This window comes from Lissotriton helveticus, chromosome 3_1 (assembly GCF_964261635.1).
Source record: "Lissotriton helveticus chromosome 3_1, aLisHel1.1, whole genome shotgun sequence".
NCBI classification, from domain to species: Eukaryota; Metazoa; Chordata; class Amphibia; order Caudata; family Salamandridae; genus Lissotriton; species Lissotriton helveticus.
The window spans coordinates 769,085,924-769,103,530 of NC_136061.1; the positions used below are offsets into that span (position 1 = coordinate 769,085,924).

At 42.3% G+C, this 17,607-nt stretch overlaps 1 protein-coding gene across 3 annotated transcripts in view; it reads left to right on the forward strand.

Moving 5' to 3' along the window:
* The window catches only part of DENND2B (DENN domain containing 2B), a 1,120,876-nt gene that overhangs the window by 955,199 nt on the left and 148,070 nt on the right, over positions 1–17,607 (forward strand). For all 3 annotated transcript variants that reach the window (XM_078680987.1, XM_078680986.1, XM_078680988.1), the window contains one exon: positions 13,268–13,345. In XM_078680987.1, the coding sequence (XP_078537113.1) occupies positions 13,268–13,345 (78 nt within the window). The remainder of the gene's footprint in view (positions 1–13,267; positions 13,346–17,607) is intronic.

The following is a 17,607-nucleotide window of genomic DNA, read 5'->3' on the forward strand; positions in this document are numbered from 1 at the left end:
CTGTATAACACAGGCCACAAGGGCACCCCAGCACATAAACCACAAAATTAGATTTACATGTAAAGGCTTTTTTAATAGGTCTTTCTTTATCCTCACAGTGGTGATCGCCATTGTGTAGATATAGTAAGGTCAGAGGTTCCCTAGGAGGAGTGTTTCTTGTTTTGCTACTGGCTTTGGTGCTATTTGGCGAATCCTCTATAAACGTACCTAAAAAAGTTTATCTACCTTAGCTTCACGTGACCCGTCAAGTGGGGGCCTGAGGAAAGGGGGGTCCCAAAACATATTTTTAATATAATTCTTTGAAGTAAAAGTTATACACTGCTGTTTCTTGAAACTACACATCCCACAATGCTTCATTATCAGCTAAGCGGGCATGTCTGTATAAAATGTAAAATGAAGGAAGGACTCACCTAACCATGATCAAGACGCTCTCATTGAAATGTGTTGGTATTGTATATAGATATATATATATTGTATTGTATTGTATTGTAATTGCATTTGTATAGCACTTACTACCCCCGACGAGGGGTTGAAGCGCTTTTTCAGCGAGTAGCACGCTACTCCGCGACCAATAGAGGATTAGTGTTGAATTTGTATTGTGAAACATGCAAGTAAATTTTAAGTGGTGGATATATTAGTCAGGTATTTGGATTCAGAAGGATAGCAGAAGGATAGAAGAGGAAAGAAGGTTTGTATTTATATAGCGCTTATAAGCCCTGATGGGGTGTTGAAGCGCATTTTTGGCGAGTAGCACGCTACTCCGGAAACCCATAAAGGATTAGTGGTGAATTAGTATGGTGTAATATGAAAGTAATTTGAGTGGTGGATATTAGTCAGTTTTTTGGAGTGAGAAGGATAGTGGAGGGATAGACGGGAAAGAAAGGTTTGCATTCATATAGCATCTGTTACCCTTGATGGGGTGTTGAAGTGCTTTTCTGGCGAGTAGCAGGCTACTCCAGAAGCATAAAGGATTAGTGTTGAAAATTAGTGTAGTGAAATATGAAGTAATTTGAGTGGGGGATATGTTAGTCAGTTATTTGGATTGAGAAGGGTTGAGGAGGGGTAAAAAGGAAAAAAGGTTTGCATTTATATAGCGCTGGTAACCCTGATGAGGTGTTGAAATGCTTTGTTGGCGAGTAGCATGCTACTCTGGAACCCATAAAGGATTAGTGGTGAATTAGTATAGTGGAATATGGAATTAGAAAAGTGAACATGCTAGTCTGTTATTTTGTTTGAAAAGGATAGCGGAGGGATAGAAGAGTGAAGGATTTCTTCTTTAGGTCATAGCAGTTGGTGGCTTTTGGATGAGTAAAAAGGGTTTTTGGAGGTGAAGAGTCAGAGGGAAGAGTTGAGAAAGGATTGTTTTAGGGGATCAGTACAGTAAAAGATGTTTCAGAAGATGCAAGGAGGGGTAGAGTAGGAGAGAGTCAAGAAAGGGTTATTTTGGGGAACATAGTAGTGGTATGGCATTTGGGATAAATGAGAGAGTGGGTGTAGAGGATATCATGATAGATGTATAGGGTGAGAGATAGGGTAGTGAATTGGAAAGAGTAGTAGAAAGAAGTTTGAGATTAGTCAAAAAGTTTGGCTAGACAGTAATAAATATATAGATCCAGAAGTACATTGAAAGTATATAGATGCATAAAGGAGGCAAGTATATGCAGATTAAAGATATTGATAGAGGTAGCAGATGAAAAATAGGGTAGTGCATTGGATATGCTTTTTCAGGAGAGAAGTAACAGACACACAGATCCAAGTACAGGGAAGGTATATAGATGCACAATGGAAGCAAGTACATGTAGACCAAAGAAGATTTTTTGTTTTATAACAACATAATTATTGTACATGTTTATACAATGCAATACACAAGAATAGGCACATAAGTATAGTACAAATCAATGCTTATATCCAGAGGGACAAATACATAGGGTGGGTATTAATGAATGGGAAAATGGCCAGCATTCCTGGCCCTGGTCCCGACTAGTCTCGAACAGGCTCAAACAGGCACCCACCCTTGTCCTCTCCACCAATAACAGGCTGAAACAGGCACTCACCCTTGTCCTCTCCACCCTTACCCTGAGTCTCTATGTCCAAATGAGTCACTGAAAAACAAAAGGTTACAGGTACATAATAGCTAGGCTCAGACATCTCTTGTGAAAGACTAGTGAAATTCAGCAGTTATAGTTACCTGAGCTAACTATAACGGCCCTGCAATGCACTGCTTATAACCTCACATATTACATAGCTCAGGTAACTATAACTGCTTCTTTCACTGGTTTTGTACGAGTGAAATCTGAGCCCAACTAAAATGTCCCTGTAACCTTTGTTTTTTCCAGTGAATTTTTAAGGTTTTCTTAATTCCGTTTACTAACTAGAACAACCCTGTGACCTTTGGTTTTTTAAGTAGATTTCTAAGGTTTTTTAAATAGTAGACATTTTTGCAAAGTGGTGGAGAAAGGGTGTGTGGAGTCCAAAGACCTCTCAGCAATCCTGGTGTGTGGGACTTACTGGAGGTAACAGGAGGGCTTGTTGGCCCCCAAGGGCCCTCTTAAGCCAAGGGGACTTAATCCCCTAACCAGTTGTGCGCCAGGAGGTGCGTTTGCAGAGTGGTACAGAAAGGAGGTGGGTCTCTGGTGAGTTGCCGGTCCATTTTTTATCTACCTAAAGTGAGGGGGCTGTGCGGCCCCCATTCCTTGGGCCAATTTCGGCTTTGGGGTCCCCATCCCCCTGGCTGGCCCTTTTTAAAACTAAGGGATGGGGGCCAAGCGGCCCCCCTCCCTGGGCCAACTTCTGCCCTGTGGACCATTTACAGATGGGTCAGGGGGACTGGCCCCCCCGGGCCGAAATGGGCACTGGTGACCACATACCCTGAGGCCCAGCCATTTAAAGTGAGTGCCTCCAGGGCACCCATTTACCACTGAGGAAGCCTCAAGGCCCTGTAGCATGCCCTCCTTCCTTGATTAAGGGCCTGCCCCAGGGAGGTGGCGGGCCTGGAAATCGAGATCAGCCAGGTAGGGGAGCCACACGGCCCCCCTACCATTTCTTTAAAATAAGTTTGGCCCAGAGAGGTGGTGGTCCTTGAGACCCCATGTCAAAATTAAAAACTCCTGGGGAGGTGGTGGCCCCCAGGGCTCGGTGGTCCACAAGGCCCCCATTACAATAGCCCCAGGGAGAGGCAGCCCACAGGGGCACGGGGGAGGCTATATAGGTCTCCCCCGCACTAATTTTAATCAATAGCCCAGAGTAGGTGGCAGTCCCTGGCGCTCCGGGAGCACCATGTGCCCTCGCATCACTTTAGTTATGTTTGCCCCAGGGAGGTGTAGGTCCCAGGGGTGCGGGAATGCCGCTATGGCACCCCCACATTATTATAAAACACTGCCCTTGGGATTTGGCCCACCGGGGGGATTCTTATGAAAGGCATGTGGAAGCCCGCAAGTTCACTGCAAACTTTAAAAAAAAAATGCTTTTAGCCTCCAGCGGGATCCCTGTGGGACCTCCCACCATATGTGGTCGGTCAGAGTTCCCTACCCTGCCCGCTTTTCTTAATATTTTACTTTTTGGTGAGACCCAGCTTTAAGCCGAGTCCCAGGATGGCTGCCAACACTTCCTGGTTGAAGTGTTGGCAGCCAGCCAAATTTCAGTAGGATCCATGAGTCCACTGCAAGGACTCGCATCCCCAGATATCTATATTTTTAAACCTAAATATCTCTGAAACTACTGAATGGATTTATACCAAATCACCAAACCTGCTTTCTGGATCAACATCTAACATTCTGCCAAATTTTGTGTAATTCTCCTTAGCAGTTTGGGCTGTTGTCATGTTCAAAAAATGAAAAATCCCCATAGACCTAACATGAGAAAATGCATTTGGGATCCCTCTTTTCTCTTGACACTCCAAAACTTTCAACACAGCAGCTGAACCAAAAAGGGTACGTTTTTGGAAAATGTTGTGAAGATTTGTCTAGCATCACCAAAGTTATTGGCAAAACTAAAAACGCTTTTCCTGTGGAAACTTTGGTCCTATCTATTAGTGGCCGATTTCTGCCCTGGGGACCATTTACAGATTGGGCCTCCATTTGAAGTAGACAGATATATATGTATTTGTTCCTTGAAGTGGGTTATCTAGTTTGTCAATAATCATCCTCCAAATTTTATGTCCCAGTGGGCCTGGGTACTGAGATCTGGTATTGTCATTAACATATTTTTTTACTTGTAACCTGGCTACTGTGCTAAATACTCAAATCATAGTACATCCCAAACACTGTAATCCATAAGGACATTGCAATACATATATACTGAAGCCTGAAGCATACATAATGGGGTTCTGTATCTTTTTTTTTTTTACCACTGGGAATAAATACCTTTTGCAATATCCTTTAAGGGAATTGAGCCAATTGACAGGACGTTAACATATACACAGATGTTTCCCTAAATTCCCTGAATGAAAATAGGATTACAAATTGGTTACCCTTAATGCAACACTGTCATCTCAGAATCTAATCTACAGTATTAGAAAAAGCCTCTGTATTTAATATTCGAGCAGTTCCTAAGGACGCCAACTGAGTAAACGAATAATCGCCACATCCTGCGTTTTCTGGCTTTCGGATCAAACAGGCTTATGTTGAGCTGGAGAAGCTTGTTTGCCTTTCTTTGCTCTCAATCCCGCTTGTTTGTTTTGCTTTCTTTTCAGTTTCATATTATTCTCTCTTGTTTCTTGTTAGTTTGAGCTCTACAGTGATTCATTAGTAAGTATGTTTCCTAGATAATCCCCTTAGCTGGCAGCTTTGATCGAGTATGTTCGTTAAAGCATTGTGATGTAGCAGTACATGACAAGTACTTTGTGTTAGTGTGTACATTTGCGATATTGTTGTTGTCAGATATAAGTGAATGGAAGGCCTTTGGTATGTATCAGAACAGTGGAAAGTTTCTTCCACCTACTATTTCAACCTTGTCTCAACCCTAAGCTTGAATGGTAGGCTGGAGAATTAATGACAGGAGTATTAAAAGGTATAGGCAAACCTTAAAGCTATTTACTATTCATAAATTCCTAGAATATCTACACAGTTTAAAACACAGCATGTTATCATTGTAATTTCTTAGTTTAGGCAGTTTATAAATTAACTCTTTCTCTCTTAACCATACCTTAATCCCGTTATCACATATTTTTATTATGAACGCCGAAAGTATGGTGATTTGATGCACCTTGTGGGCTTTCTCAGTCCCAGGCTACCAAACGAATACCCAAATCAGTGAATGATGTATAGTCCTAAGGGTCTTAACAAATAGAAGCGTAAGCTATCCTCCATGTGCCCTGAGGTTCAGGTAGGAAGCAGTGACCAGTAAGGGCGAGGCTACCTTATAGCAATCATACAAAAAGAAGTGGAATTGGACATTCATCTGCAGGTTTAGCTCATCTTTCTTTATTAGTCAAACAGCAAGTATATAGCGCTGCTTTTCACCCATTAGGGTGTGGTTGATACTAGTGGTGTAAGGAGATATGCTTGACACAACCGAGGAACAAGTTGGTTTTGATCTCCCTTTTGCAGGGTCCCCTGTAACTGTACCATTTGCATTACCTTTGGCTTCTGGGACATATTGCTATCTTGTTTGTTTGCCTCAACAAGGATTAATTGTTCAACAGTGTTCTTGTGCTGACTGGAGCAACAGGTAGCGGTTGCTAGTAGGAAGATAATCCTCCAAGCGCAGATAAATATTTACTCAGGCACTTTTGCCTGCTCCACACATTCGAATTTCATTTATGAAATGTTTATCATTCTGTGATGCTTGCAAAAGGTTATCATAATTTATTTCTAAATCTAAAAAAAGAATGAGTTGACATTGGCATAGAATGCATATCTTCTGCTACGTCAGCACAAGTAGGCACAAACCTGTAGAACTATCTCTAAAATAGTTAGGTCACACATGAAAAGTCTACAGGCTGACAGATTTCAGCACAAATAAGTTGGAATCTGGGTAACCTAATTCTGGTCTAGGAGGGGTTATAGTTTTGTCCCTGATCGGCTTCCTCTTCCAACGCCCATCAATGACTTAATCAGATTGCAAAAAGGCATCATGTTAAAATCTGATGCGGTATTCAGGCCACAGATGTATTTCTGAGGGCAGCCAGGTGCGTAGCACAACAGTTGCGGCTGGCATGACTCGCAGGTGGGGGGCGGGAGACGCACGGGAAATGGTCAAATGGGAAAGGGTCAACCAGGGGAATGTTTAATTTAAAATTGCAATTAAAAAAAAGTTGTTACCCGACCCAGTCCTGCGTTATTTCTGCTCCTCTCCTGAACAGGAAGCAGCCAGCATCCCACCCCTAAGCCAATCACAATGCTGCAATGGCAGCGTTGTGACTGGTTGGGACGCCGACCAGCCAGGCGTCTATGGGGAGGCCAGCCTACATGGATAAAAGGCAGAGTGCACCTGACTGGTTTGGTCGGCTCCAAAGGGCCGACCAAATAAACAGCGCCCCTCAGTAGTGGGCAAGCCACTCCTCCTCTGCCCTAGAGCAGTACCGCCCACCTGGTCGCCCCCAATCCATTCTGCTTCCGCTGTGCAGTGAGAGAGCAGAAAAATAAAATTGTATTTATAGTACCATTTTATGTTTCTGCTTCTCGTATTGCAAGAAAGCTGTGGGGCGACGCTCCTCTGCCCACATTGAGGAGCTGCCCCGGTAGCACAGGATTAGCGATGCTCTGTCTCATCCTTGATGTCACCGTGCTTTAAGGCATACCTGTAAAAACTTTCTGTCATTGGAGCCCTTCCAGTTGAGACATAACATATGTATGCCTACATATTGTGGAATACAGAGGGACACTGGAAAAAAAACCAATGTTGTCAATTAGATCCCTTACTTTGACTGTGATTAGAGTTGTTATTGCTCTAAACAGGAATACAGTGGTCAGTGCCCTAATGTAGATGTTTAGTTTGCAATGTTGTCTCTAAGCTAAGGTCATAGGTAAAGTCATAGTAGGTGCCTTTAAAATGTATGCTATTTTCTCATCAGACATTTACATTTTACTTTTCAATACCAATTGCATCTGAATATGGAGGGTAATATCTTTGTTGTGTATTGAACCTCGACACATGGTTGTATTTAAGTAGTTTATTCTTTAACAGAGGAGCAGATAGGCACATGTCCACTTAGGGACTCCGTCTCCAACCATCTCCACAGATTCCATATGGCCTCACTTACATGCTACAAGACATTGCACAGAATCAGAAAGGGCATATACATTCTCCATCTATAGACATGACACATCCCTCTTACTTCATTTATTTTCTTAAGCAACATGTATATTTATCTCCTTTTACAATTTAAAAAAAAATAAATCTAAAATAAAAACATATATATATATATATACATATATTGTACATATTTTAAAATGGAAAACTATCAGAAATATAATCCTTCAACAGGTGGCTTTCTCTCCCTTTTGGATTCCTTGGGAAATGCTATACATTGATTTGAAGGAGTTCCTCTTTGTGAACCAGGCTCCATGTTGGCATTCCTATATCTAGGTATTACCTCATTATTTGTTGTGGTGAACTCTAGCAAAGAGTCTCCTGCATCATTTATGCCAGAATCACCATCACCGCTCATCTCAGGGTTCAAAACATAATTATTCCTAATATCCTCAAAAATATCATCAACCACCAATTCCTTTTAGATTCCATACTCTTCCATCTGCCAGGCACACAGCATTATTGAACACTTCAATGACTTCCATTGGTTAATAGAATTGGCTATCCTCCTTGGAAAATTTACTTGGTTTCCTAACTCAAACCCACTGACACACAGCAATCTCACACTACCATGTTCCATGTTTAATATCATACCAGCTCTTCCTCTTTGATTGCGAAAAGTCTGATCTATCCTTTCCCAGTTCTTCCAACTAATGTACAATACTGTACTCAAACAGCTAGCCAGTGATATATTCAGTCCTTGGGTTTCTCTCAGGCATCAAAACAAACAGAGAATATCCAGTAGCCTCACACATGGACATCCTATATACCCAGACCATTGTTTCTAGTTGAACCTCCCATTTACCCTGGCTATTAACTGCATATTGAAGAGTGTTTTTTATCACTCCATTTAAGCGTTCATCCATTCCATTTCTGTCTGGGTTGTAAAGTGATGTAGTTCTGTATTTTATACCTAGTCTGTTGAAGTAATCTTTAGTCCTTTGACATGTAAATTGCACCAAATTGTCGCTTAACACCTTCATGAGTCACGGTAGGCGTGTGCTCATGACGGCCGGAAGCCTTCAGAATGTTGCCGCTCGTCCCACGCGCTATTAATTCCCCGCCTTTGCGGGTGAATGAATCAGTAAGCGGAGTTCTGACGGCTTCCGGCTGTCATGAGCACACGCATACCGTTACTTATGACGGACGGGAGCTGTCATGAGCACCGCGGCGCCACATGACAACCTTCCCTCCCCCCCCCCCCCGATCCGCGGTGAAATTCACGCCACGGCGAAGGGGTTAACAAGTCGGTTGGAATGCCTTCTACCAAGAAAATCGGATCCAAGAAATGTAACACCTCATCCATGTCCATCTTTTCCACGACCTTGATAACAGGTCATCTTGAAAACATAGCAATTAATACCAAAATAGAGTTTTGCGCTATTCCTATTGGCCAGACAATGTCAATAGCAACCCACTCCAATGGTGATTTGGTGCTGGAAATACTCCTGTGGGAGGTTTTAAAGTGATTAACCCCTTCGATGCTTTTGACGGAACCATTCCGTCATCAGTCACGGCTGAGCTGTGCTGATGACGGAACGGTTCCGTCACGACCGCACCCTGTTCTGGAATGTCCAGCACAGGGGCGAAATTGGCGCCGCACGGAAGCGGTTAAGGATTTGTCAGCACTCTTACACACCTTACAATCATGCACATATCTTTTGTTTTCCACATCCATACTGGGCACCAGAACGAGGTCTTAACTATTTGCTTGGTTCTGATAATTCCAAAATGTACCTAATGGCACAATCCAACATTCCACTTGTGCAAACTCTTCTGAGGGATGACTCTCGCCTCTCTAGACATTATTTCCTTGCATACAAATTTCTAGTCTTGCCTCCCAGAAAATGTTTCAAGGAATCTATTAACCCAACCTTGTTTGAGCCATCTGTAATGAATGTGCTTTTCACTAAAAGGACACACCCAAACCCTGCACTCCCACCTGGGAGGCACATTTACCACTGCACCTTTAAATGATCAAGGCAAGAAAACAAATCTAGATGCATTTAAGTGAACACACACAAATGTATTAACGGTAGGCCAAATATATCAGTAAATGCAGATTCCCAAGTATCAATTAACTACAATGAACATTTAGAATAAAATGCAGTATGTACAGATCGCAAAGAGTAGAAAATATATACAGGAGAGAATGGTTAGGAACACCTCACCGATTGAATTTGCATCATCCTTGCCAGTTCAAGCTGGGGAAAGTCTGTCAACAGATCAGGAAGGAGTTTCAATCAGGACTCAAGTTTCGTCGCCTCCACAGCAATACGTCTATTCTCTGGTGAAATTCCACCTGGCCCCCGCCGGTTCTCAGCTTTAATACCATTACTCAATGTGAGACGAAGCTTCTAGAAAACCTCGCCCCCTTCTCATTCGAAAAAAAACAAGCTGGCTGTACCAGTCAGCGTCAAGGCCAAGCCGGAGGCTGGCCAAGCTCCCGTATTTTGACTTCGAGGCAGAGTTGCACATTCTACAGATAATATCCAGTTCACTCTGGTCAGTGGGGTGCGAAAAGCAAGTGAGGAGCAGAAAGACCTTGAATATGAATCGCAAGCACTGCTGTGCACGCAGAAATAAGGCAAAGCCAGAAAGCAAGATGACATGAGGCAATGTCAAAGCCAATAGTAAGAACTCATAATTCTCAAGCACTGCTGTGCGTGCAGAGGTAAGGCAAAGTCAGAAAACAAGATGACATGAGGCCATGTCAAAGCCAATAGTCAAAGTCAGAAAACAAGATGACATGAAGCCATGTCAAAGCCAATATTCAGAACTCATCAGCAAAGCAATGCCTGAAAACAAGATGACATGAGGCCATGTCAAAGCCAATAGTAAACATTAATAATTAACAAGCAAGGCAAAGTTAGGTCAAAGCCAATATAAAGCACTTATAATATAGATTTACTGTTCTACTCCATGACAGCTCCCACTAAAAGACAACAAGATTACAAGAAAGGAGAGTAGTTAAAAAAGAAATCCTTCCACTCACTCCACCTTAGAGCTGGTTCTGCTCCTGATTTCCAAAATGCTTGTGGAGGGCACAAGGCAAATGTCAGAGCCATTTTCCTTAATTAATACAATATGGATTTGTTCAGTGTTCTTGCTTTGCCAGTGTACACTGGATTAGTCCACTGTCCTCTCTTCTCCACATTACAATACAAAATAACATTGTATGAAATCCACAAGTTTTTCTAGTCTTTGAATTCCACAACTTCTCCAGAAAATGAAAAATAATATGTTGCCAAGTTACTCTAAAAAGAAATATTGTCTCACCATGTAACTTCAGCCAACTGTATTTCAAAACGATACTTTGCCTCGTAATTACGATCCGATCTCAAGCAACCTTTGATCCTAAAGATGTGGGTCATGTCCCTCTTAAAATATTTGTGTGCGGCTTGAAGTAACATGTTCTGTTGCTTCGAGCCCAATATGCACACCCATATGCTTATTGCGCACTAGCAGCGTGTGACGAAGATATTCCCGAGCTCAGGGAAGTCTCCTGCTGCACGCACACAGTTGTTGTTTTGAAAGATGGGCGTGCAAAGGCTAAGTGTGGCTGCTGTAGGACGCGCAAACCGCGGCCTGTCACTGTGACCGTTATCAGATGGAAATAGCGCTTTCCAGCAAAAGGCACTTTCCTGAACACTTTCGATGTAGACCCGCATATGAGACCTCAAGATGCAGTCTGTCTTCCCTGTGAGTACCTGGCCCAGTAAATTCCTCGGTCATACGACCCGAATATAAACACACGGCTTCTCATTTCCTCTGTTTTTTCCAACTCATCGCCAATATTGTTGTGAATTGAACATCGACAGTGGTTGTATTTAAGTAGTTTATTCTTTAACAGAGGAGCAGACATGTACATTTTAATGAGACTCATGTTAATTAATGCATTAATATAATTGTTCTAGTACATTTTATGAGATTTATTTATTTATTTTATTTTCAAAGTTTTATATAGCGCGAACAAGATCTTCACAGATATCAGAGCGCTTTACATAGAGGGGTACATGAGGGAACATAGTTAAACAGTAAATCAATAAATCATACAGTACAGATAGGTGGCTGCAAAGCCCATCACGTGAGTAATAAGACAACTCATACAGATAAGTAAATGGGTCAAGCATGTAGTACAGATCGGTGCAGGGTGTTAACAGAGTTCAAGATAATAGATCAAGTGTATTTAGCCATGAGGATTCATGGTAATTAATGCATTGATATAATCGTCCTTGTACATTGTGTATATTGGTGGATGTGCCACCCTTTAATGATTCAAACTAAATCAAATAAAAGTAATTTACCAGTCAGGAGCAGACAGGTACATGTCTACTCAAGGAAGGACTCCGTCTCCATGGATTCCAGCAGGCCCGGACTGGCCATAGCGGGCACCGGGCAATCCCCCGGTGCACCGCACGGATGGGGGCCGGTTTGGGCCCCTGGAGGCCGTTTTTGTTACAGGGCCGTTATTGCAGCATAGCTGCAAAATCGGCCCTGTACCAAAATCGGCCGAAAACCGGTCCCGGCAAAGAGTGTTCGGCGGCACTTCCAACCTCCCCGAGTGGGGAGGGTGGCCGGCCGAGCACTTTGTCAGGGCCGGTTGTGGTTCCCAGTCCGGCCGTGGATTCCAGATGACCTCTCTTATATTCTAGTTGATATCGCACAGAATCAGAATGGGCAAATACATTCTGCATTCCTCATGTATATACTTAACAATTTTGTTTTCTACATTGAGATTTGTGAAGCTGACAGTCCAGGAGTGGGCACCATCAAATCTTATATCCAATGACCTAAAGAAGATCATTATTTTCGTTCCTCTTTTCTTCTGACTGACTGTTGTTCCACTGCCGCCAGCCGTCTGCCATGCAACAGCTTTTCCTCCAAAATTAATTAACACACGATCCAGTTGTTATGTCATATCTGGATATCGTGGATCAAATACCCCATGAAGTGAATGACTAGAATATGGAAGAAAACCTTTTGAAAACGAATAGCTTGAAAACAAAGTGAAAAATACTGTTTTGTATGCTGGCAGTAGTATTTCAATACACTCACCTGTGGTTGTGTTATGAAAGGTTTTAGGAAAGCCGAACACTGCATGTAAATCACTTGGAATTGTGTATGAAGTCAGATCCTGGAAGCCTGTCCTAAGTCAATAAGATATCAATGTAAGGGAGACACGACTACATCCTTGTGCGCCTTAACCTGCATCTGGACCCTGGTTACGTTATGGCCTAGAACTAGGAAGCAGATTGGCTTTGGTTCCTTATTGTTCTTCATTGTCTGATGAGGATTGTGACTTAGTGCCAGGCAGAATATTTTTAACTGGGCACAATATTTTGCATGATTTTAGTCCTCTGTAGACTGTTTTGTATCAGAAAGTGTCTCATGGGCACAGTAAAACTATGGCAGAGAAACATTTTTCTTGGAGCCATTCTCCTGGCAGTATCTTGTTTGAATTGTGAACATGAGGCATGCCCTCACACTGAATTCTCACAGGAGACACCAGCTAGGAAATTGTGTGAAATTTCACAACATTTTTATTAATTTCACCCAAAAAATGTCATCCACCCAGCTTTTGTGAGACGATGATGTAGGAACAAGAAGAATGAGTTCCTTTCAGAGAGGCAACCACATCCTGAATTGCCAAATATGCCGTTGATTGATTCATATAAAGAAGACTTTTTCACTGGGAAAGTGGTGATCAGCAACATCATTTGTTGCTTAGTTTGTCAATGAAAAAGCAGGCTCATTAACTAGGGGTCTGAACAGGTGCTAGCCAGTTGTTCTGCTCTCATTCCATTGCCTTCACATGAATTATTTTCAGTAGCATAAAAGTTACTGGCACACATGACAGCTTAGAAGAGCTACGTGAATAATACACATTTTGAAACAAAAAAAATGGGAAATTAAATACTGAAAGAACAGAAGCAGTATTTGTTCATGTACATCATAATAGACATATATTCTAACCAATTGCCATTCAAAATGTAACCATTCCTTTTGTTTCCAGCCTAGTGGTAAAGGACCGCGTCTGCCTGAAGTTTACTGTGTCATCAGCCGGCTGGGATGTTTTGACTTGTTTTCTAAGGTAAGATTTTTCTTCTTGACTTACTTTTTTATTTATTCTTGACACCTTCTGGCTTATGGTAGTAGCTGGATGTATAGAGCAGCAGAATCACATTTAATCAGAGGTCTGTATTTCAGCACCTCTGTCTATACCATTTCGTTCATCGAAGAATGTGTTACCTACACATCTGACATAATCTTCGATTAAAGGAACAGCTGTGTGCATGGAAATTGGCAGCGCAATGTAATTTTCCATGCCTTGCTGAATTATTTCTCAGCTGGATGGTAATTCTTGGTATTTTACTGTAAATGGAAGCCCTGGGGAGCGGCTGCATGTGTAATCAATTGTTCAGTATGAAGTCAGTGGGGAAGAAATGAAATCTGTGCACTCTGGTAGCTGTTCTTTTTTGTTGTACACTTGAATGCACTTTCCAAATGTTCAAAAAAATGTAAAATTTACTGAATTGTCGATGATATTAGATTACCTTCTCATTTTAAGAAATCGACTCGTTCATCTTAGTGCGACGGGGACGTCACTTGGTTGCAGATGACCACAGAATGGCTCTCAATCTGTTCTGTCCTCACAGTGAGGGCTGGCCCTAATTCGGATTGATAGTGACAGCGCCCTGGGCAGAAAGAAAATGTGGTGTTTGTTGTGTGTGTGAGGAGAGAGGATAGGGGGTTGATGGGGTGCTAACAATTATGCTGAGGTACATCAAGGGCTGATTACAAAGTCTTTAACAGGACCCAAATGAGACCAAGTGAGATGAACGAGCTGCTGTTTGCATAACAAAGTCAGGAATCTCCCTGCTGCACCCTTCAGAATATTGTCGGCCCAGGCTTGGGCCCAGCTCACTCATGCCAAAGGCCGACGCTGCTCATAGCTCAGTACCAGTGTCATTTACTAGCTAAGTGCTGACAATGGACATTTTGGATAACTGTGTGTGAACACAGAAAGAAAGAACTATAACGTATAAGTAACTCACCAGTAAGACATATACACGCTCAGACTCATTGATAGAGTTAGGCAGCAGATCGCATTGTCCAAAGGACGGACGGATTCATGGACGCATGCACACACACACACACACACACACGGCTAAACACACTTCTTCCTCCCACCCCTCGACCTGAAAGATGCAATACACCTCCACCCAATAAATGATGCTCATTTGAGACAACCAATAAACTTGCTGATCACATGCACACAGATTCGGCGAATGGTTGCACTCACCCTCTGTTCTTCTCCCAGCTGCTTGCTAGCCATTGGGATAATCTACAGCCAAACTAGATTCATATATCACAGACACTAGGTAACAAGAGTCGATGGCCGACAAAGCATGTTCTATTGGTTCCACCAACAAGAGCAAGACGCGGAGAACTGTCTGTCTGCTCATGTGACTCCCAAATATGATGGTACTTAATGTGAAGCTAACTAGGCAGTCTTCGTGAAACCACTTCAAAACTTGCACATGATTCCTAGAGCGCTGTGTGCCTGGCTAGTGTGTTCTAGTTCTAGTACTGGACACTGATGGGACATACACAATGAGATACTTTGCCTATGGATGAAACAATACTACTGATCTGGAACTGCATGGTAAAGTGATGCTTAGAAGATCTTATTCTCTACAGCAGGGTTTATCATACTCTTGGCCCAGGGCCCCAGCGGTGGCCAACAGAAATTTCTGATGTGGTCTCTTGGTGGGCACAAATTTATCAATAGTAAGTCACAAACAACTTAGTAATTGTGCACATGTATATAGCAGGGCCTTGGAACAGCAGAGCTCTGGTCACTGAAGGACAACTGGGCTGCATTCATAAAACCTTACTCTACACAATGTATCCTAATGAGTTCATGGACAAACAACATAATTCTGGATGTTATCTATGTAGTAAGGCATTAGCAAAGCCAATAGGCCTGGCATTGGCAAGCTGATGCAAGGCATTTTTGTTTTAATTTTTTCATTGCAAGTCTATGCCACAAAAAGCAAAATATGCAATCACCTGTATGCCTGCAATAAAAATGTTTTTTATAAACATTCATTGATACAGACATTTTACTAGTGCTTGTTTAAATGACAATCCGTTCAGTTGTACATGCATATTATTATTATTATTAGTCGTAGTAGTAGCAATAGTAGTAGTAGCATCAGTAGTAGTAGTATTATAGACAAGAATCGATCACCACCTAGCCAAGCATTCAAATTACAGTCAGCTATGTTACAATATCAAAAACACTTTATAGCAAGAACTTTTAAAATGGACGGAAGCAAAATACATAGCCGCTATTTAAGTTAACATAAAATACCCAAGAAAATATAAGAGCACTCTTTGAACTCGTTTTGCAACCGAAGATAAAATTAACAATTTGTAGGGTAATTTAAACACTGTGTATCGGCTTTATGGAGTCACTGGATGTAAAGGAAGCCACAGGGTAAATTGGAATGGCCCATTGCTCTGTGCTGTAGGTTGTAGTGGGTGGAAGCAAAATGTGAATGGCAGTTTAACAGACCAATAGATGAGGCCCTATAACCAAAAGCCCCTGTGTCTATATCTTTTGTATGATTTTTTTTATGTAAGGGGGACAATGGTCTGGGAAAACTGCTAAAGCTGTCTCAAAGGCAAGACCTAGAAAACACGCGTGAAACAGGCTTCACTCAGAAAATGCAGCATAATTTAAGGCTCAATATATTTAACCTGGACAGCAAAGTTGCCCCATTAAGTGTTAGACTTTGTTACACCATTGATAGTGCTGTTAATGTGTGTGTGCCACTTTAAATTGCATTGTCAGCAAAATTGTAATGCAGACATTGGAGCTGATTGAAAATAGTTTATTGAATGGATAATGATACAGCCCAATACATGCACACAACATCTGCACGGAACCGAAAGGTGCTACATCTGGGAACCTTACTTTTCATGTCAATTGGCAGTAAGTCCTAGCTAAGCTTTCTTTAGACACCTTAGCCAGAACATCATCTATCCAAAATGGACTCAAGGTCACCCTCCCTACTCAACTTGACCCAACTCAGCTTTTCACATCTGAAAGAGCATCCCCGCAACAAACAGTAGGTCAGATGTCCTGGTGGTGGTGCTCCATGCGACTGCCTTGAATGACTCTGCCATAGAAGCAGCCTCCGCTTTGGTTTATTTAACAACAAATGATATTAAGGAAGAGTGCCAATCACGCTCCACTCCACAGTACTGGGTGAACCCCATTTTTCTATATTAACTGACTTAGTAAGTCACCTTCACAGTCATGATGCACATGAGGAGGACTACATCTGTAAGAGCAAATAAAAGGCAACTCAAGTACAATGGCTTCTTTTTCTGCTACTTGCCAAACACCGCTCAAAGCATTACATAACTCCAATTTTTGCGTTTTCATAAATGATAATTTTATATTTGCATTTTGCTTCTCCCCAGAGCAGCAGACATAGTAGCAGTTCTGTGAGTGTGAATGTATTTGACTTGGATGGCTTTCTGCGTTGGCTCCAAGCAGCGGGATCTCAGGCGGATACAGTAGTTCAGTAAAGGTTTATTTTCAGAACTTTACGCAGATGATGATTTAATGTAAACCCTTTAGTGTGGTGAGGGAAGTGGGGGTCTAGAATTGGACTGTCCACATGTGCAGGAGCCTGATGTCCTTTTCATGCTCAGTGGTGTAGACACATCTGCAAGTCAGTCAGTCCAATAGAAACATCACAAAGTGGTTCAGTTAGACAGACATACAGACAGCACCGTGCCCGAGCCTGGCCTCACAGGCAGCAGTGAAAGGATCCCCCTTCCAGGTCAAACCACAAGCTTGCTCAAGCATTTTCTTTCCTTTTTTCCGTCAGGTGGATGGTGTTCATGTTTCCTGCAGTATGGGAAAGCTAAGCTGCGGCCATGTTTGTGTTGGCCCTGGCAGTCTTCAAGCGGGATGGGATAATGGGCCGAATCAGACGTTCTATTTGCTTTCCATGTAGCTTTATTGTTTTGCTCTGCCATATGAAAGGGAGAATTACCTAATTGCAGCTAGGGTTTCCAGCGTTAAAAGAATGACCCAGCTGAACTCAGGTCACTTCAGGTTTGGGTTCAAATTAGATTTGCCAACGAAGCATTAAATGTGCCTTAAGGTTTCCCTAAAGAGCTTCCAGACACGACTTCCCTGAATTTCTCTGCTCTGGGGAAAGTTTCTTCACAGGAAAAGAAAATGAAAACCGAAAACATTCATGTTAGACCCAGAACTGAGAAGGCTCAGTCAAAAGAGTCATCCTGTCATTAAATCTCAAGTGTCCAGTG